The 21,754-nt window shown below is 43.1% G+C and overlaps 1 protein-coding gene across 2 annotated transcripts in view; it reads left to right on the top strand.

Annotated features, from left to right (window-relative positions):
• The first annotated feature begins 16,996 nt into the window (after nt 1-16,996).
• The window catches only part of TATDN1 (TatD DNase domain containing 1), a 37,866-nt gene continuing 33,108 nt past the window's right edge, over nt 16,997-21,754 (top strand). Inside the window, exon 1 of one of the 2 annotated variants that reach the window (XM_026454586.1) lies at nt 16,997-17,056. In XM_026454586.1, coding sequence (XP_026310371.1) covers nt 17,029-17,056 — 28 coding nt within the window. In that variant the 5' untranslated portion in view covers nt 16,997-17,028. The remainder of the gene's footprint in view (nt 17,057-21,754) is intronic. The other variant, XM_026454588.2, reaches the window with a different exon arrangement.

Raw genomic sequence — 21,754 nt, 5'->3', positions numbered from 1 at the left:
CAAGCCCTACAGTTACGATTTTTGTGCTCTTTTCAACATCTGTAATATATTCTGTTTTTAAAAAAGAGAAAAAACTCCAAAAAGGCCAATCACTGTGTTCCCATTCATCCCACGTGCACCTCCCGGCCCCTCCCCTCTGCCTTGGCAGAGGATGACCCCTTCTAGGGACCAATTCACTCAACCTTTCATTCGTTCATATCATAGTTAATGAGCGCCTCAAGTGGGCCTGGCACTGGCCTAGAAACACAGGGCACAAAGCTCTCAGTTCTACGGTCATCACCATCTAGTGGAGAAATTAGAGAACACAAGTAGTGGGGAGAAAAAAATTATGTACTTGGCAAGTACAATGAGTCAGTCAGCATCGGTAGAACAAGAGAGCGAGAATGCTGCCGGGATTTAAATGGGCATGGTCCTCGTCTTTGTGGGGTTTCCAGCTACTTGAAGGTGGGAAATGACAGTGATCACACCTCTGCTTTAGCACGGTAATGTTGATAGCTCATATGTAGCTTTTGTGGGAAATAGGGAGAGGTAGGGAATCATTTCAAGACTTAAACTAGGGTAATGGAAAAGAGAGAGAAATGGAAGAGATGTGTGCAGCATTTAGCAGCTGAGTGTTCATGGCCGGTAGTAGAGAGTGAACAAAGATGACTCAGGGTTTGGAAAAATACTGAAATATGAAATGGAAGCATGACTAGTTTGGCGGTGAGGAGAGGTACCCAGGTCCATTTGGATTAGGTTAAGTTTGAGATAATTATAGGACATCCAGGTAGAGATATCTGGGCAATTGGGAATGTGGTCTGGCAATCAAGAGATAAGGATTATACATTTACATCTGATAGTTATTTAAGCAGTATTTTTTTTCAAAGACATTGTGCTAAGTCCTGTGGAACTGTAAAATCTAGTGGTGCCAGTTTTCAGACTGGAGACCTAAGACCTATGTACTGTACAGTCAAAAGCAAATGCAGGGAAGAATATGTTAAGTGCCAGGAAAAAGGTTTTGAAATTGCTGTGGGAAAGCTTGGAGTAGGGATTTGGGGAGGGGTCCTCAAATAAGACATTGCCGTGTCTTAGCCTTTCCATCCTAACGTTTGATATAATTGATGAGAGAGATGGAATAAAGAGCCATGAAGTACTCCATAAAGAAAGGCCACATCACTTTTTCTTTCTTTTTTTTTTTTTTTTTCTGAGACGGAGTCTCGCTCTGTCGCCCAGGCTGGAGTGCAGTGGCTGGATCTCAGCTCACTGCAAGCTCCGCCTCCCGGGTTCGCGCCATTCTCCTGCCTCAGCCTCCCGAGTAGCTGGGACTACAGGCGCCCGCCACCTCGCCCGGCTAATTTTTTGTATTTTTAGTAGAGACGGGGGTTTCACCGTGTTAGCCAGGATGGTCTCGATCTCCTGACCTTGTGATCCGCCCGTCTCGGCCTCCCAAAGTGCTGGGATTACAGGCTTGAGCCACCGCGCCGGCCATAACTTTTTAAAAGTGTGTTTATGTTATACAACTAAATCCCTGCCTCAAATTAATGTCTTAAATCCGTCCTTCATGTAGACTCCATTTTGGTGTATCTAGAACTTAAATCAGCTACATGTTTCTTTTGCTTCGAATTTCTCATTCTCCTCAGGATAGTCTAAGTACTTTCAGACCATACAAAGCCCTTCTGTTGTCCAGTCCTGCCCACTTTTCTAGCCCATCCCTGGACTGCTCTATAAACACTTGTGCATGCTGTTTGTTACCTCTGACAAGGTTTTAGAGTGGCAGTTTGGGGCCAAAATATTCCCTCTGCCTACCAACCCTGTTGCCTGTCTGCCTACCTGCCCTGTTGCCTGTCTGCCTACTTACTCCTTAAAACTTATACCACATTATTTATAATTAAATATGAGTCTGTCTTTCCCACTAGATCAAACTCTTAAGGCAGATACTCTGGTATGGTATTTATATTTTTTTCCTAGGGGTGTAGTACAATGACTGGGGAAGTATGAATGAGTGGCTTTAGTGCTAAGGTGATAAGAAAATTAGTAAAGGGATTAGCACCAGATAAAATAAGCAAGAAAAGACTTCTTAGAGAAGGTAACTTTATTGGAATAAATAATTGGAATAAATTTTTTTCTGCATGGTCTCCTTTAGCCCCGCTCTCCTAAAGTAACCATATTAAAAGTTTAAAGTATAGCCTTCCCTAATTTTTTAATAGATTGTTATGCATATTCATAAAAATACAACATATCAAGGTTATTTTTTTTTTCCTTTTTAAAACAGAAATGAGATCGTATTATGCATTCTATCCTTGGTATATGACTTACTCTGATATTTAATCTTTCAGTTTGTGTCATTTAAAAAAATTCTGTCCAGGAATCGCTAGACTAACTTCTTAGCCTAATAATGAGTTCTGAACAAATACTTTGAAAAACACCATATTAAATCTCTGGAAGATTGGTCCACGAACAAGCTTCACATGGGACAATTGCATGAACAATTAAACCAGTATTATGAAAATTACCTTAGATTTTGGTTTAAGACAGCTGACCATTATAATTCTTTCTACATTTCTCTTTTCTACTTGCATAACAAGTGACTGCCCCTTAGAACTATACCCCAACAGTGGGAGTTTTTGTTTGTTTTGGGACAGGGTCTTGCTCTGTCACCTAGGCTGGAGTATAGTGGCTTAGATCATGGCTCCCGCATTGACCTCCTGGGCTCAAGTGATCTTCCTGCCTCATCCTCCCAAGTAGCTGAGACTAGAGGAGCTCACCACCACACCAGGCTAATTTTTTTTTGTAGAGACAGTGTCTTGCTATGTTGCTCAGGTTGGTCTTGAATTGCTGGCCTTAAGCAGTCCTTCCACCTCCACCTCCCAAAGTTCTGGGATTACACGTGGAGCCACTGGCCAGCATGAGAATTTCTTTAGCCCAACTTATACTCTTTTCTTTCTCCACAAGTGGAATTTTTTATATTCTGTTCCTTGGGTGTTATTTACAAACTCTTCCACTCTCAAAAGTACTTCTACCTGCAACTGTTATATGCCAAAATGTCTACTGCATTGATCTTAGACTACACAGTACACAAAAAAACAAGAAATATCTGTGCAAGAAGAAAATGCAAAATACAAACAACAGTGAAAATAAAAACATCACATTCCATTCCTGATATCGTTTAGATATTTGTCCCCTCCAAATCTCATGTTAAAATTTGCTGTCCAACGTTGGGGTGGGTCCAGTGGGAGGTGTTTGGGTCACTTCCCACCATCCATCTCATAGGGGTGGACCCCTCAGAAAAGGCTTGATGACCTCCCTGTGGTAATGAGTTCACACTGGTTCCCCTTTCCTTTCCACCAGGGTTGGAAACTTACTGAGATCCTCCCAAAAGCAGCAGATGCTGGTGTCATGCATCTTGTACAACCTGCAGAACCATGAGCCAAATAAACCTCTTTTCTTTATAAATTACCCAGTCTCAGGTGTTCCTTTATAGCAATGCAAAAGCAAATTAATATAGTTCCTCCAAATCACACATAACACCTCCATATCTATCTTTCCAGATCTTCTGTAGGCATACCAAACAAAATAAGATCATACTGAGGCTACTCTTTTGTAATCTGCTTTTTTCAATCACAGTCTCCACCTTTCTATTTCAGGAAATTTTCATCTTAACTAATACCAAAACCATACTCAAACTTTTCCTGTTGTTCCAAAAATCCATTGGTGGTCATGTCCAAAATAGTATCCCATTTAGAGCCACACATTTGGTTGTTCCTTAAGTTTTTAAATCAAGTGCAGAAGTTTGCAAACTTTTTCTTTAAAGGGCCATATAGTAAATATTTTAGACTTTGAGGGTCATGTGATCTCATTGCAGCTGTTCAACTGTGCCCTTGTGTGTACTGTGATGTAATTATAAATACATATTTGTTCTCTGCTCCCATTCCTTTGTGCACAACTCCTGAAACCTTTGGAATCTCCTAAGTGCTGTCTTTTTGTATGCTACTAAGATGACTGATGACTGGGGGCTCCTGGATAGCCTCAGGATGGGGGTTTGCCTAGGAAAACCAATCATGTGATTAGAGAGTTGGAAGTTTCAGTCCCTCCCACCCACTCCCACCTCTGGGGAAGGGGAGAGGAACTGAAGGTTGAGTTGTTCACTAATAGCCAGTGATTTAATCAATCATACCTACATGGTGAAGCCTCTGTAAAAACCCATACATGTCTCTATGTGTCTCTTCCACATGGTCGTTTTTGAGCTGCATCTTTTTATAATGAATGGGTAATAAGTAAAGTGCTTTCCTAAGTTCCGTGAGCTGCTCTAGCAAATGATCAAACCTGAAAAGGGGGTTGTGGGAACCTCTGATTGTAGCCACGTTGGACAAGTTGTAGGTAACCTGGGAACCTACTGCTTGTAATTGGCATCTGGAATGGGAGGAGTCTTGTGGGACTGAGCCCTTGACTTCTGCCGTCTGATGTTATCTCCAGGTAGATAGTGTGAGAATTGAGTTAAGTTGTAGGTCACCTAGCTGGTGTCAGAGAATTGGTTGTTGGGAGAGGAAACCCCACACCTACGTGACGTCAGAAGTGAATCCTCACACCTGTAATCCGAGCACTTTGGGAGGCCAAGGCGGGAGGACTGCTGGAGCCCAGGAGTTCAAGACCAGCCTGGGCAACAAAGTGAGACCCATCTCTACTTAAAAAAAAAAAAAAATGAAGTATTCAGAGTATTGTGGGTATGAGAATACAGTTTTCCTATCTCACACCTTGTCATTCAAAAGCTGGTGATAGACAGTGTGTAAGTAGGTATGGCCATGTTCCAGTAAAACTTATGGTCACTGAAACTTGAAGTTCTTATAATTTTGATGTGTCACAAAATATTATTTTGATTTTCTTCAACTATTTAAAAATGTAAAGTCATTCTTAGCTGAGAGGCAAACAATAGTAGGCAGTGGCTTGTGGGCCTTAGTTTACCAACCCCTTGATCTAGCGCATTTCTTTTTTTAATGGCACTGACTTGCCAAAGCAGCTGGGCTAATTGTCCCTGTGAAATAAAAATAAAATTCTAAGCCCCCTAAACTGGCTGAACAGACCCCCCCTCTTTGGCCAAGTAGACTCCAGAAAAACATGAAAAACAAATTCCCAAACATGATAAGATGGTCATGGTCTCCTTCCTTACTAACGAATACCAGACTTTTCCTAAAAGTTAAACAGAAACCAGCCCTGGAAAAACAAAGAATGGAAGACTTGCTCCTCTGCTGACTTCAGCCAACTGCCTGACATTGTGACCAGCCTCCCCTCCTTTTTTGCAGTTTCACCATGACAGCTGACCAGTTTCACGAGGCATTCCTTCCTGTACCAAGGGCAGTCACCACCCCCTCAGCCCTCATCAAGGCTACCAAAAAAATACTCCTGAGATTCCCCTTTCATTGTATATGTTTCTCATTCGATTTAGGCCCTTTGCACCTGTCCCCTCACTCAGCATCTTTAAGCCAGTTGATTGACCTCCTATGAGATACTTTTCTCCTCCTCTTCTAACCTAACCATAATTTATTGTAACCTCCTTAATGTAACTACCGTTTTGCTTTTTTTTTTTTTTGGAGACAGAGTCTCACTCTGTCGCCCAGGCTGGAGTGCAGTGGCGCCATCTTGGCTCACTGCAAGCTCCACCTTCCGGGTTCACGCCATTCTCCTGAGTAGCTGGGACTACAGGCACCCACCACCATGCCCGGATAATTGTTTGTATTTTTAGTAGAGACAAGGTTTCACCTTGTTGCCAGGATGGTCTTGATTGCCTGACCTCATGATCCGCCAGCCTCAGCCTCCCAAAGTGCTGGGATTACAGGCGTGAGCCACCGCGCCTGACCCCGTTTTGCCTTTAAGAGGAGATTTATGCACCCAAAGACTGCGTTGTCTTTACAGACACCCTTCTCTCACCTATATAGACTTAAGGGAGACCCCCTTACCCACTGATGGATCCTTTCTGAAAAATTCTGCTGGCTTCCATTGTGCAGCCTATGTGGTGGTCTCTGATGGGAACCATTGAATCAGGCCCCCAGCCACCTGCCCGATCTGCCCAACAAGCAGAATTAGCATCCCCTCACTTGGGCGTGCCTCTGGCCAGGGATGAAATGGCTAATATTTATACAGACAGCTTGTATGTCTTTGGAGTTGCCCGTGATTTTAGCATGCTCTAGAAACAAAGAGGTTTTTTTTTACTTCCTCTGGACAACCTTTTAAGAACAAAGACTAGGCCGGGTGCAGTGGCTCACGCCTGTAATACTAGCACTTTGGGAGCTGAGGCAGGTAGATTACTTGAGGTCAGGAGTTCAAGACCAGCCTGACCAAGTTTAGGGGGCTTTCACCTGTGGAGACATGGTGAAGCCTCGTCTCTATAAACAACACAAAAATTAGCCAGACGTGGCGGCACGCACCTGTAAGCCCAACTACGAGGGAGGCTGAGGCAGGAGAATCACTTGAGCCTGGGAGGTGGAGGTTGCGTTGAGCTGAGATCGCACCACTGCACTCCAGCCTGGGTGACAGAGTGAGACTCTGTCTCAGAAAAAAAACAAAAACAAAGACTGTTTTGTTTCTCTTAGATGCCATTCAGGCTCATTGAGCCCTAACTGTTATCATCGTCCAGGGACGTTTCTCTGACAAGACAGAAGACACCGAAGGCAACCTCCTAGTGGATGCCGCAGCTAAAGCTGCCACCCTGCAAGTGGCTCCTTGCCAAGTTACATGTATTCAACCCACTTCTTCTCCTCCTCCCCTTGCTCTTCTTCCTTGCTCTCCTCCCCATCTGAAGACCTTTGCAGACTCATTTTCACAAAAGACAGTCTTGGAGTCTGAAAGAGGGAAATGGATTAAACAAAATTGCACTTCCAATCCCCAGACAAAATTACAGGAAGGTCCAAATGGACATCCAGTCCTACCCAGCACCCTGCAAAGACAAACAACCTTTATATGTAATCTAATCCATTGGAATCCAGACAAAATGATTCAGCAGGGTAGACAGTGCTACTGTTGGTGACTCTCTCCAGCTCTTGCCCCTCAGCTAGATAAACTTTGCAAAATCTACCCTCAGTATAACCCAGGTGAACTCCTGAGGCTCACTCCAGGACAATTTCCTCTCCCCTAGGGTCCCTTAACCATGTGACAACTTGATTTCATTTGGTTGCCACCATCCCACAGATTAAATTTTATTCTTCTAATGGTTGATGATGTATTTTCATTGAGGTAAGTCTGCCACCTGTAAACAAGCAACAGCCATGGTGGTGGCCGAAATGCTGCTTGAGAAAAACCATTCCTCTCAAGGTGTTCCCACTGAATTCCACAGTGATAGAGGCACACATTTTACCTGCCAAATATTAGAACAAGTTTTTTAAATGTGCCCTTTTACAGCACTTTCACTGTGCCTGCTCCCCGCAGTCCTCTGGGCTAATTGAACAATCTAATGGGATCATTGAAAACCAGCTGGCAAAAGTTACACAAACTTAACCTTTCCTGGCCGAAAGCTCTCCCATTAGCGTTACTGATTCTGCAGTCCACTCCCACCAGTAAATGTCAGCTCTCCCCTTTTGAAATTGTTACTGGTTGGTCTGTGCACTTAGACCAGGAAATACTTTCTCCTGCCCAATTACAGGAGGGAACTTTAGGCTTATTGCCAGGGGCTTGTTAAAGCTGTAAAGATCAATCACTGCAGGTTGTAGAATCTTTTTACAGCTTCCCAGACAGGCCATAAACTCCAGTATTACTACCTCCAGCTTGCTGATGACAAGTAGTAGAAGAGACATCAGTTAAAATACTTCCTCCAGCCTACTGGATGGGTGCTATTAATTCATCCCTGTACTGCTAAGTTACAGAGACCTGACTCCTAGTCACACATGTCTTATCTGAAAACAACCCCTGCTGAAACTTGGAAGTTGGTGCCGGTCTCTACACGAGACTTCAGTTAACCAAAGCCTATCTCTAGACCCAGAAAAAGGCAATAGTCCACATAAACTGCTTTTGTGAGACCCAGGGCCAGGACTGTATTCAAAGACACTGGGTCTCACTTAATAATTTGCCTCTATCTAAACTAATAGGATTTGTTCCATGCCTTTCTACTAGGTAACTTCAATGTTTAGTAGCTACCTGTGTGCTTCCTCTTCCTGTCTTTATCAGAACTGAGCAGGGCTTGTGACCCCCACTCCTGAGGACACCATTGTTCTGTTCCTGTAGTGAGGTATTCTCTTACTTAAGGTCAGTCCCTAAAGTTTGTCAGAGAATCCCCTTGGATTTCTGTGGGATTTATGGTTTTTCCCTTGGTTCAGTTTTCTGAATTGTTAAATGGCTGTTCCCTCCATTCCTTTTACTCTTATACACATACTGTCCCCTTTCCCCCTCTGTCTTGTCTCAATGCAGAGAATGGGATGATAACACTTTAGTTAAGCTGTCCCAAATGTTGCTAGTAGAAGGAAACTTGTTGGATTGCTGGATTTGCCAACAATTTCCCTTATCCATTCATGATAGATATGTGCCATTGGTAATATCTGTCACTGACTTCTCAGATGTCCCTAATGTCACCACTTACCCAGACCAACCCCTTTCCCTGTTGACTTTCCAGGTCCAATTGCTTCAAAGCCCAGATATTGTCACCCTTTGTTTTGGTTTGTCCTGTGTTTTTATAATTGGAAACCCATTCTTTACCATGGGACCTTCTTTGTTGTTGTGTTTGTTGTTCTTTGGCTTTTTTGTTTTGTGGGTTTTTTTTTTTTTGAGACTGAGTCTTGCTCTGTTACCCAGGCTGGAGTGCAGTGGTGAGATCTGAGCTCACGGTAACCTCTGCCTCCTGGGTTCAAGCAACTCTCCTGCCTCAGCATCCCAAGAGCTGGGATTACAGGCACCTGCCACCATGCCCAGCTAATGTTTGTATTTTTAGTAGAGACTGGATTTCACCATGTTGGCCAGGCTGTTCTTAAACTCCTGACCTCAAGTGATCCACCTGCCTCAGCTTCCCGGAGTGCTGGGATTACGGGCGTGAGCACCTCACCCGGCCTACCAGGGGACCTTCTTGACCTAAGAACTACTGGATAGACAAGTGTCATCTACATCAGATAAATAAAGTTAAAAATATATCCCTACAGTACCCACAATATTTACATTTAAAATAAGTGAGTGGATTCTGGAAAGCTTGCAAGAGAAATGGCCCATGGTTCAGTTTGGTGATGTCAGCGCTCCTCATGAATGCATCTGCTAATTAAGACACCCTCAGGAGTATCACTTGTGCCCCGCATTCAGGCTCTGTGTTTGTATGTGGCATAGGGTCTGATCCACCTGCACAGCTTTGGGCATACTGTTGCCTTGACAGCCTACAGTTAGAAGGTTCCTGCTTGCTGGGATATTTTGTAACCCCCATATCCTTCCACAGACTTACAGAAGGACCCCCTTTCTCTCCATTATTAAACTCAAAGGTCTGTATTGGCAGGGTATGAAGATGATACAGATCAAAGCATCCTGGGAACATTAATTCCAAGTGTTGGGATTTATGTCAATAAGGATATTTGAAAAGTCTCCGCCACTATTAGTCAGATTGTTGCAGGATTTAGGGGGATGAGAGAGACCTCGGGCTGAAACAGGAGAATCTTTTATTGAGTGCACTCAGGCCCAGCAAACTCATGTCCAAAGACTGAGCCCGGAACAAAGCCAGCACTTGACTTTTTTTTTTTTTTTTTTATTATACTTTAAGTTCTAGGGTACATGTGCATAACGTGCAGGTTTGTTACATATGTATACATGTGCCATGTTGGTGTGCTGCACCCATCAACTCGTCAGCACCCATCAATTCATCATTTATATCAGGTATAACTCCCCAATGCAATCCCTCCCCCCTCCCCCCTCCCCATGATAGGCCCCATTGTGTGATGTTCCCCTTCCCGAGTCCAAGTGAGCTCATTGTTCAGTTCCCACCTATGAGTGAGAACATGCGGTGTTTGGTTTTCTCTTCTTGTGATAATTTGCTAAGAATGATGGTTTCCAGCTGCATCCATGTCCCTACAAAGGATGCAAACTCATCCTTTTTTATGGCTGCATAGTATTCCATGGTGTATATGTGCCACATTTTCTTAATCCAGTCTGTCACTGATGGACATTTGGGTTGATTCCAAGTCTTTGCTATTGTGAATAGTGCCGCAATAAACATACGTGTGCATGTGTCTTTGTAGTAGCATAATTTATAATCCTTTGGGTATATACCCAGTAGTGGGATGGCTGGGTCATATGGTACATCTAGTTCTAGATCCTTGAGGAATCGCCATACTGTTTTCCATAATGGTTGAACTAGTTTACAATCCCACCAACAGTGTAAAAGTGTTCCTATTTCTCCACATCCTCTCCAACACCTGTTGTTTCCTGATTTTTTAATGATTGCCATTCTAACTGGTGTGACATGGTATCTCATTGTGGTTTTGATTTGCATTTCTCTGATGGCGAGTGATGATGAGCATTTTTTCATGTGTCTGTTGGCTGTATGAATGTCTTCTTTTGAGAAATGTCTGTTCATATCCTTTCCCCACTTTTTGGTGGGGTTGTTTGTTTTTTTCTTGTATATTTGTTTGAGTTCTTTGTAGATTCTGGAAATTAGCCCTTTGTCAGATGAGTAGATTGCAAAAATGTTCTCCCATTCTGTAGGTTGCCTGTTCACTCTGATGGTAGTTTCTTTTGTTGTGCAGAAGCTCTTTAGTTTAATTAGATCCCATTTGTCAATTTTGGCTTTTGCTGCCATAGCTTTTGGTGTTTTAGACATGAAGTCCTCGCCCATGCCTATGTCCTGAATGGTACTACCTAGATTTTCTTCTAGGGTTTTTATGGTATTAGGTCTAACATTTAAGTCTCTAATCCATCTTGAATTAATCTTCGTATAAGGAGTAAGGAAAGGATCCAGTTTCAGCTTTCTACTTATGGCTAGCCAATTTTCCCAGCACCATTTATTAAATAGGGAATCCTTTCCCCATTTCTTGTTTTTGTCAGGTTTGTCAAAGATCAGATGGTTGTAGATGTGTGGCATTATTTCTGAGGACTCCGTTCTGTTCCATTGGTCTATATCTCTGTTTTGGTACCAGTGCCATGCTATTTTGGTTACTGTAGCCTTGTAGTATAGTTTGAAGTCAGGTAGCGTGACGCCTCCGGCTTTGTCCTTTTGACTTAGGATTGTCTTGGCAATACGGGCTCTTTTTTGGTTCCATATGAACTTTAAAGCAGTTTTTTCCAATTCGGTGAAGAAACTCATTGGTAGCTTGATGGGGATGGCATTGAATCTATAAATAACCTTGGGCAGTATGGCCATTTTCACGATATTGATTCTTCCTATCCATGAGCATGGTATGTTCTTCCATTTGTTTGTGTCCTCTTTGATTTCACTGAGCAGTGGTTTGTAGTTCTCCTTGAAGAGGTCCTTTACATCCCTTGTAAGTTGGATTCCTAGGTATTTTATTCTCTTTGAAGCAATTGTGAATGGAAGTTCATTCCTGATTTGGTTCTCTGCTTGTCTGTTCCTGGTGTATAAGAATGCTTGTGATTTTTGCACATTAATTTTGTATCCTGAGACTTTGCTGAAGTTGCTTATCAGCTTAAGAAGATTTTGGGCTGAGACGATGGGGTTTTCTAAATATACAATCATGTCATCTGCAAACAGGGACAATTTGACTTTTTCTTTTCCTAACTGAATACCCTTGATTTCTTTCTCTTGCCTGATTGCCCTAGCCAGAACTTCCAACACTATGTTGAATAGGAGTGGTGAGAGACGGCATCCCTGTCTTGTGCCAGTTTTCAAAGGGAATTTTTCCAGTTTTTGCCCATTCAGTATGATATTAGCTGTGGGTTTGTCATAAAAAGCTCTTATTATTTTGAGGTACGTTCCATCAATACCTAGTTTATTGAGCGTTTTTAGCATGAAGGGCTGTTGAATTTTGTCAAAAGCCTTTTCTGCATCTATTGAGATAATCATGTGGTTCTTGTCTTTGGTTCTGTTGATATGCTGGATTACGTTGATTGATTTGCGAATGTTGAACCAGCCTTGCATCCCAGGGATGAAGCCCACTTGATCATGGTGGATAAGCTTTTTGATGTGCTGCTGAATCCGGTTTGCCAGTATTTTATTGAGGATTTTTGCATCGATGTTCATCAGGGAGATTGGTCTAAAATTCTCTTTTTTTGTTGTGTCTCTGCCAGGCTTTGGTATCAGGATGATGTTGGCCTCATAAAATGAGTTAGGGAGGATTCCCTCTTTTTCTATTGATTGGAATAGTTTCAGAAGGAATGGTACCAGCTCCTCCTTGTACCTCTGGTAGAATTCAGCTGTGAATCCATCTGGTCCTGGGCTTTTTTTGGTGGGTAGGCTATTAATTGTTGCCTCAATTTCAGAGCCTGCTATTGGTCTATTCAGGGATTCAACTTCTTCCTGGTTTAGTCTTGGGAGAGTGTAAGTGTCCAGGAAATTATCCATTTCTTCTAGATTTTCTAGTTGATTTGCATAGAGGTGTTTATAGTATTCTCTGATGGTAGTTTGTATTTCTGTGGGGTCGGTGGTGATATCCCCTTTATCATTTTTTATTGCGTCTATTTGATTCCTCTCTCTTTTCTTCTTTATTAGCCTTTTTAGTGGTCTGTCAATTTTGTTGATCTTTTCAAAAAACCAACTCCTGGATTCATTGATTTTTTGGAGGGTTTTTTGTGTCTCTATCTCCTTCAGTTCTGCTCTGATCTTAGTTATTTCTTGCCTTCTGCTAGCTTTTGAATGTGTTTGCTCTTGCCTCTCTAGTTCGTTTAATTGTGATGTTAGAGTGTCAATTTTAGATCTTTCCTGCTTTCTCTTGTGGGCACTTAGTGCTATAAATTTCCCTCTACACACTGCTTTAAATGTGTCCCAGAGATTCTGGTATGTTGTATCTTTGTTCTCATTGGTTTCAAAGAACATCTTTATTTCTGCTTTCATTTCGTTATGTACCCAGTAGTCATTCAGGAGCAGGTTGTTCAGTTTCCATGTAGTTGAGCGGTTTTGATTGAGTTTCTTAGTCCTGAGTTCTAGTTTGATTGCACTGTGGTCTGAGAGACAGTTTGTTATAATTTCTGTTCTTTTACATTTGCTGAGGAGTGCTTTACTTCCAATTATGTGGTCAATTTTGGAATAAGTGCGATGTGGTGCTGAGAAGAATGTATATTCTGTTGACTTGGGGTGGAGAGTTCTATAGATGTCTATGAGGTCCGCTTGGTGCAGAGATGAGTTCAATTTCTGGATATCCTTGTTAACTTTCTGTCTCGTTGATCTGTCTAATGTTGACAGTGGAGTGTTGAAGTCTCCCATTATTATTGTATGGGAGTCTAAGTCTCTTTGTAAGTCTCTAAGGACTTGCTTTATGAATCTGGGTCCTCCTGTATTGGGTGCATATATATTTAGGATAGTTAGCTCTTCCTGTTGAATTGATCCCTTTACCATTATGTAATGGCCTTCTTTGTCTCTTTTGATCTTTGATGGTTTAAAGTCTGTTTTATCAGAGACTAGGATTGCAACCCCTGCTTTTTTTTGTTCTCCATTTGCTTGGTAGATCTTCCTCCATCCCTTTATTTTCAGCCTATGTATGTCTCTGCATGTGAGATGGGTCTCCTGAAGACAGCAGACTGATGGGTCTTGACTCTTTATCCAGTTTGCCAGTCTGTGTCTTTTCATTGGAGCATTTAGTCCATTTACATTTAAGGTTAATATTGTTGTGTGTGAACTTGATCCTGCCATTATGATATTAACTGGTTATTTTGCTCATTAGTTGATGCAGTTTCTTCCTAGCCTCGATGGTCTTTACATTTTGGCATGTTTTTGCAATGGCTGGTACCTGTTGTTCCTTTCCATGTTTAGGGCTTCCTTCAGGGTCTCTTGTAAGGCAGGCCTGGTGGTGACAAAATCTCTAAGCATTTGCTTATCTGTAAAGAATTTTATTTCTCCTTCACTTATGAAACTTAGTTTGGCTGGATATGAAATTCTGGGTTTAAAATTCTTTTCTTTAAGAACGTTGAATATTGGCCCCCACTCTCTTCTGGCTTGTAGAGTTTCTGCCGAGAGATCTGCTGTCAGTCTGATGGGCTTCCCTTTGTGGGTAACCCGACCTTTCTCTCTGGCTGCCCTTAAGATTTTTTCCTTCATTTCAACTTTGGTGAATCTGGCAATTATGTGTCTTGGAGTTGCTCTTCTGGAGGAGTATTTTTGTGGCGTTCTCTGTATTTCCTGAATTTGAATGTTGGCCTGCCCTGCTAGGTTGGGGAAGTTCTCCTGGATGATATCCTGTAGAGTGTTTTCCAATTTGGTTCCATTTTCCCCCTCACTTTCAGGCACCCCAATCAGACGTAGATTTGGTCTTTTGACATAATCCCATACTTTTTGCAGGCTTTGTTCATTTCTTTTTCTTCTTTTTTCTTTTGGTTTCTCTTCTCGCTTCATTTCATTCATTTGATCCTCCATCGCTGATACTCTTTCTTCCAGTTGATCGAGTCGGTTGCTGAAGCTTGTGCATTTGTCACGTATTTCTCGTGTCATGGTTTTCATCTCTGTTATTTCGTTTATGACCTTCTCTGCATTAATTAGTCTAGCTGTCAATTCTTCCACTCTTTTTTCAAGATTTTTAGTTTCTTTGCGCTGGGTACGTAATTCCTCCTTTAGCTCTGAGAGGTTTGATGGACTGAAGCCTTCTCTCATCTCATCAAAATCATTCTCTGACCAGCTTTGATCCGTTGCTGGCGATGGGCTGTGCTCCTTTGCAGGAGGAGATGCGCTCTTATTTTTTGAATTTCCAGCTTTTCTGCCCTGCTTTTTCCCTATCTTTGTGGTTTTATCTGTCTCTGGTCTTTGATGATGGTGATGTACTGATGGGGTTTTGGTATAGGTGTCCTTCCTGTTTGATAGTTTTCCTTCTGACAGTCAGGACCCTCAGCTATAGGTCTGTTGGAGATTGCTTGAGGTCCACTCCAGACCCTGTTTGCCTGGGTATCAGCAGCAGAGGTTGCAGAAGACAGAATATTGCTGAACAGCGAGTGCACCTGTCTGATTCTTGCTTTGGAAGCTTCCTCTCAGGGGTGTACTCCACCCTGTGAGGTGTGGGGTGTCAGACTGCCCCTAGTGGGGGATGTCTCCCAGTTAGGCTACTCAGGGGTCAGGGACCCACTTCAGCAGGCAGCCTGCCCCTTCTCAGATCTCAACCTCCGTGTTGGGAGATCCACTGCTCTCTTCAAAGCTGTCAGACAGAGTCGTTCGCGTCTGCACAGGCTTCTGCTCCTTTAGCTGAGCCCTGTCCCCAGAGGCGCAGTCTACAGAGACAGGCAGGTTTCCTTGAGCTGCTGTGAGCTCCACCCAGTTCGAGCTTCCCAGCGGCTTTATTTACCTACTTAAGCCTCAGCGATGGCGGGCGCCCCTCCCCCAGCCTCGCTGCTGCCTTGCGGTTAGATTGTGGCAGACTGCTGTGTTAGCAAGGAGGGAGGCTCCGTGGGTGTGGGACCCTCCCGGCCAGGTGTGGGATAGATTCTCCGGTGTGCCGGTGTTATAGCGCAGTATTGGGGTGGGAGTTACCCGATTTTCCAGGTGTTGTGTGTCTCAGTTCCCCTGGCTAGGAAAAGGGACTCCCTTCCCCCTCGCACTTCCCAGATGAGGCGATGCCTCGCCCTGCTTCAGCTCTCGCTGGTCAGGCTGCAGCAGCTGACCCGCACGGATTGTCCAGCACTCCCGAGTCAGATGACCCCAGTACCTCAGTTGAAAATGCAGAAATCACCGGTCTTCTGTGTCGCTCGCGCTGGGAGATGGAGACTGGAGCTGTTCCTATTCGGCCATCTTGCTCCGCTCTTTTCTCAGCACTTGACTTTTAATACACACTTCACAAAAGGAGGTGAGCTAGCTTGAAGCAAGCTTACAGTGGTGTGAAAGCAGGGGTACAGAGGCAGGACAAACTCAGGATTGCTCATGACCATTGCCAAGCAACCCAGACGTCCGTTATCTAGGTTTGCCTAGGCACGGGCTTGTCCCATAACCTTCACTATGGTGCCCAGGCAGCTGTAGTTCAGGCCTACTCAGGCTTCTCATGACCTTTGTTATACTTCTTAGATACAACAAAATACTTGAAGTGACTAGTTACAGAGAACAAGAATCTATAAACTCATACCATAAAACAAAGGAAAATTTGTTTTTCTTCTCCGTATGTTGAGGGAGTGCTGGGAGAGTCTCCAGAGCACATTAGATAATATTAAGACTTTTCCTGGGTCTGGGATGTGCCTGTTGCTGCTTCTGGGACAAGTCAGCCTAATACAGGAAAACTTATTTCTCTCACTTTTAAATTTTATTTTTTTTAATTTCCCACCTCAAGATAGCTGCAGATGCTGCAAAAAGCCTTGTAGCTCAACAAAAATCCCCAAACTCCTTGGCTCAAGTAGTATTAGATAATTAAATTGCTATAGATTTTCTCCTAGCCAAACAAGGAGTTGTTTGGTCCATACCTCTTGTTAACGTAAGTACTTCAGGTGAAATAGAAACTCTTAGAAGCCAGGCACGGTGGTTCACGCCTGTAATCCCAGCACTTTGGGAGGCCGAGGTGGACGGATCATAAGGTCAGAAGATCAAGACCATCCTGACTAACACGGTGAGACCCCGTCTCTAGGAAAAGTACAAAAAATTAGCCAGGTGTGATGACAGGCACCTGTAGTCTAAGCTACTTAGGAGGCTGAGGCAGGAGAATGGTGTGAACCCGGGAGGCGAAGCTTGCAGTGAGCCGAGATGGCGCCTCTGCACTCCAGCCTGGGCAACACAGTGAGACACCGTCTCAGAAAAAAAAGACACTGTTAGAGAAAGACTATCCAAACAAGCTTAAATGGTTACAAGAGGTATGAACTGCTAATCCTCTCAACGATTTATTTAGTTGGCTTCCAACTGGCCTGGGAAATCCCTTTCAAGCTGCTGTCTAAGTGTCTGTTATATTCATAGTCTCCGTCATACTTTCTTAACATTCAAATTACTTATGATAGGACTGCAAGAAGTCTCCGGTTGAAACCAGAATTATGATGGTTCAGTGCATAGAACTTACAGGCAAGTTAATTCTGTAGCCATTCCTTTTGGCTCTTGTATCTCTTATACCTTATGGGTTGATGAGTGCATGCCATCTCTCTATTCCTGCCTGATCTAGGATGTCCAATTGGCTATCCTAGGGAATGGGTGGATCTGGGACAGGTAGCCACACCACCCTGGCAGTGACGTGGGACAAAATAAAAGATTTGGCTGTTGGTGCTGCCTGCAGCAGATCGTGGCTAAAATGGGGAAACATGAAATAAAAATAAAATTCTAAGCACCCCCCTGCCCCACTGACTGACTGAATGGATACCACCTTGGCCAAGGAGACCCCAGAAAAACTTTGAAAGCTAAGTTTTCCAGCCATGATGAGATGAGAGGTTGGTTACACCTCAGTACACCCCATTCCTCACTAACTGATACCAGACTTTGTAAGCGTTAAATAGATACCAGCCCTGGAACAGAAACAAGACTCACTCCTCTCCTGACTTCAGCCAACCACCTGACACCACAGCCAGACTCCCCTCCTTTTTTGTGCTTTTGACATGACAACTGACCAGTTTCACTGCGCATTCCTTCCTGACAAATGACCAGCAGACACAGACTAGTTCTGACTGGTTTACTCAGGCTGTGCACCTTTTGACATATAAAGCTTAATTTTACTGCGTTTTAATGTTAAGTCTCCACCCCAAGAGAACATGGGGTTTGTGTAACATGTATGTTTGCTTATCATACATGCATGAGTCCACCTTTCATGAATATGCATAGCTCCTTCTATAACCTGTTAAATATGTACGTTAGCCAGCCCAGTTAGTGTAAAACTCCTGTTCCCCGCTTCTTCCCTTGAAATGGTTGCTTTTGTTCCCAGCCAAAGACTCTGCTTCCCAGCCTGCAGGTTGCACCTCAGTATAAGAAATAAAGTTCTTCCCTAATGTATAGATCTCATGATTTTAAGTCAACACCCTACAGAAAGTCCTATCTCCCGGCTTTGTGTGTTTGCTGAATAGTAGTGTCATTGAGCTTGTTCTCTAATCCCCTGTATTTGCTATAAACTCAGGGTTATATCTAAAGACTAGCAATATCTTAAAAAAAACAAATTATGCCCTATTTGCTGTCCCTTTGTATCCCTAGATCATAGGTGACAGTGATGTGACACGATTCAGTGAGCCCAAACACTGAGGCTTCAACTTAAGAGTTTTCGTTTTCTCCTGGTTACAAACAGTGCCGTTTTCTACTCTCACTGTGTTTTGAAAACTAAAAGTCAATATTTGAAGAACTCTTAAATAATAAAGTAGGTGCTGCTTTTCAAGCCAGCTATTCGAAGAAAGTTAATGAAAAAGAAACATTACTGATCTCTGTAGGGGACATGCTACCGAATGTATGAATCCTTCACTTTTCTCCCCTAATCGGAAGTAGTAATTTTCCACTTTGCCTTGTTTTTCTTCCTGTCATTCCCTCCCACCCATATCTCTTGCTTTCTTAACTTTTCAAGCTACTTACTATCTTTAGCTAGATCTGGCTGGACATTGGTTTTCATACAGTATTTGTCTACTTTGTTTGAGTTTACGTGCCAATAGGCATACGTCTAATAGAGACTTTTAATTTTTTTTTTTGAGACAGAGTCTTGCTCTGTCACCCAGGCTGGAGTGCAGTGACACAATCTCGGCTCACTGCAACCTCCGCCTCCTGGGTTCACGCCATTCTGCCTCAGTCTCCCGAGTAGCTGGGACTACAGGCGCTCGCCACTACGCCCGGCTAATTTTTTGTATTCTTTAGTAGACATGGGTTTTCACTGTGGTAACTAGAATGGTCTCGATCTTCTGACCTCATAATCCGCCCACCTCAGCCTCCTGAAGTGCTGGGATTACAGGCGTGGGCTACCGCCCCAGCCAGAGACTTTTAATTTAAAATATACTATTGTTAACCTCAAATAACCAAAAAGGTCAGAATCTAGTTTACAGAGTTTATTCAAGCACAACAGTTGAGGACTGCAGTGCAGGACACACTTCCAAGTTGCCTTGGGGACTGCTCCAGAGAACAAAAGAGAGGCTCAAGTTTTTAAAGGACGAATCAAAAGGGCGGGGGGGCGCGATTACAAAAATTGTTAATCAGGGATTCTCATTGGTTTACAGAAATAACATTGGTTAGTGATTGGCTATGTATTGTTGAACTATAGGGTGTATGGCATTTTAGGGCCACTTGGCGTCAGTCTAGAGCCCACATAGCAATTGGCTTCAAGAAGTAATTACTCAGCTCAAAGGGGAGTGAGCATGGACTGCTGTGAACATTTTAAATGCCTTTCGGGGCCTGATAATTTAAAGGTGCTTGCATTTCTCAGATATAAGGTTTTTGTTCTCACTATCCCTTAACATAGATAAGAATGTTTTGAACAAGTTAAATAGGATTTTGAGTGGCTTTATTTTCGTGATTACATCATGAGTCTTAATGTTCAAAACATATTGACTCACATTTGGCTATTTGATAATGCATTCTTGGATCGGGAATTAGCCAGGCATGCTGGCAAGCACCTGGAAATTAGCCAGGCATGCTGGCAAGCACCTGTAAGCCACTTAAGGTGGTATGGCAGTATGGCTAAAGCTGATTCAAATTCCATTTGTTGTTGGCATGTTACAGTGTTTGTAATAACACTGTTCCCAATAATTACATGTTAATAGGAGTTTTAATTTGCAAAATGCTTTCATATTCGTTTTTGGACTTGACCCACATTTTGTTGCTGGAAGGAAAAAGTTTATGTCCATCCTACTAGTGAGAAAACTGAGGCTCAGAAAGACTCACTTATTTGTTGTGGGTGAGCTGTGACTATCTGGGCCAGCAGTGCGAGGCTACAAGAATTTATCAAGACTGGCCGGGCTCAGTGCCTCATGCCTGTAATCCCAGCATTTTGGGAGGCCAAGGTGGGGGGAGCTCCTGAGGTCAGGAGTTCGAGACCAGCCTGTCCAACATGGTGAAACCCCATCTCTACTAAAAATACAAAAAATTAGCTGGGTGTGGTGGTGGGCGCCTATAATCCCAGCTACTTGGGAGGCTGAGACAGGAGAATTGCGTGAATCCGGGAGGCAGAGGTTGCAGTGAGCCGAGATTGTGCCACTGCACTGTAGCCTGGGCAATAGAGTGAGACTGTGTCTCAAAAAGAAAAAAAAAAGATTATGATGATGCCAAAGTGTGGAAGGATGGTGGGTGGTCAGCTGCGATTACCGCTGTCCACATCTGCGTGGCCTTTAAGCGCTTCTCACTGCACTTGGGTCAAGGGACTTTCGAAGGAGTTTTCCTGCATTTCTGCTTGCCCAGATAAACCCAGAGACTATTCTGGGATGTAGGACCTGCTTCCCTCTTCAGCCAGGACCTATAGACCTTTCTCATCCCTCATTTCCCCCATCCCAAATCTCAAATCCCCAAGCGGAATATCCTATCACTCTGGCCTGCCTTCAGCAGAAATCCATCAAGTCGAGTAAACCCAGAATCTTCCCTCACTTTTGATGTTTCCTCTTAGTAATTTTTCATCTGTTGATCCCCATTCTACTTGGTGGCAATAAATCCTCACTTGTCCTTGTATTCAAAATTGAGCCCAGTCCCTCCCACTTCCGCAAAAGCTTCCCTGCCATCAGTAGTCTCTCTTGAATAAAGGCTTCCTCATAGTCTTTGACAAGTGTTATGAATAATTGTTTGCTTAACACTGCACAAAGGGGAAATGGTCTAGAAGAGATACAGACCATTTCTGTTTTCCTAATGATCAGTGATGATCGGTGACCGTAGACTAAACCTCTGCGAAGGTTTATTTTAGGCAGAAAGGCCTCTCCTCTCTTCCCTGGGTTTCCTTTCTCAGTCTGACCCCTTTATCTAATTTCCTGTCCTTACTTATAAAAAAACTAGATAGTAATTCTCCTGATTGGGCCATTCCACCAAACTCCTACAGTATGTATAGTATTAGATGATGTTTGTATGTTAATAGCCCTTTTAAAGGGTACCACATCCCACCCATCTTTGTTGACATGTTGGCACTCAAATACCTTTGTCGTTTTCTGCATTTTACTTTTTCCCCTATTGTTTCAAATGCCTGGAATGCTCTCTTCACTGTCTCTTAAATTCTCTAAACTCCCATTCACTTTCAAGGTGTGTCTTACTGGTGGAGCAGACATTCCTGGGGACCAACTTGGCAGAAATTAAAATGAGAACATACCAAGAAGCTGAAAGTTCGCAGAAATAATGTAGGGAGTCTGTTGGTAATCAGCTGCCTATCACCGCCGCACATTTTGAGATTCTCCTCCTGCTAAAAGCGAAATTATATGTATTTTCAATAACGGGGGCATTTTTCTTCTTGCCTGTGATCAATCACAGTTTGACTTCATATCTTGGTGTTCCCCATGTTCCCTTGTATTCTGCAGCAGGACAGAGCTTCCTGTTGTATCCAATATTTTAAAAACAAGTGTCTGTACCATAGCTGAGTCTGGCATCTTCTGACCCCTCCCTTCCTTACACTGTCTTCCCTCAGTGTCGGCAGGAGATTGGTTCCAGGACCTCCTGCAGATACCAAAACCCTTGGATGTTCAAGTCCCTTACATAAAATGGCATGGTGTTTGCCTGTAACCTGTGCATACCCTCATGTATGCTTTAAATCATGTCTAGATTACTTAAAATACCTAATTTGAGGTAAATGCTATGTAAATGGTTTTTATACCTTACTGTACTTTTATTTATATA

This window comes from Piliocolobus tephrosceles, chromosome 7 (assembly GCF_002776525.5).
Source record: "Piliocolobus tephrosceles isolate RC106 chromosome 7, ASM277652v3, whole genome shotgun sequence".
NCBI lineage: Eukaryota > Metazoa > Chordata > Mammalia > Primates > Cercopithecidae > Piliocolobus > Piliocolobus tephrosceles.
Note: the sequence above shows the minus strand (reverse complement) of the source record. Positions and strands in the feature narration are given on the sequence as shown.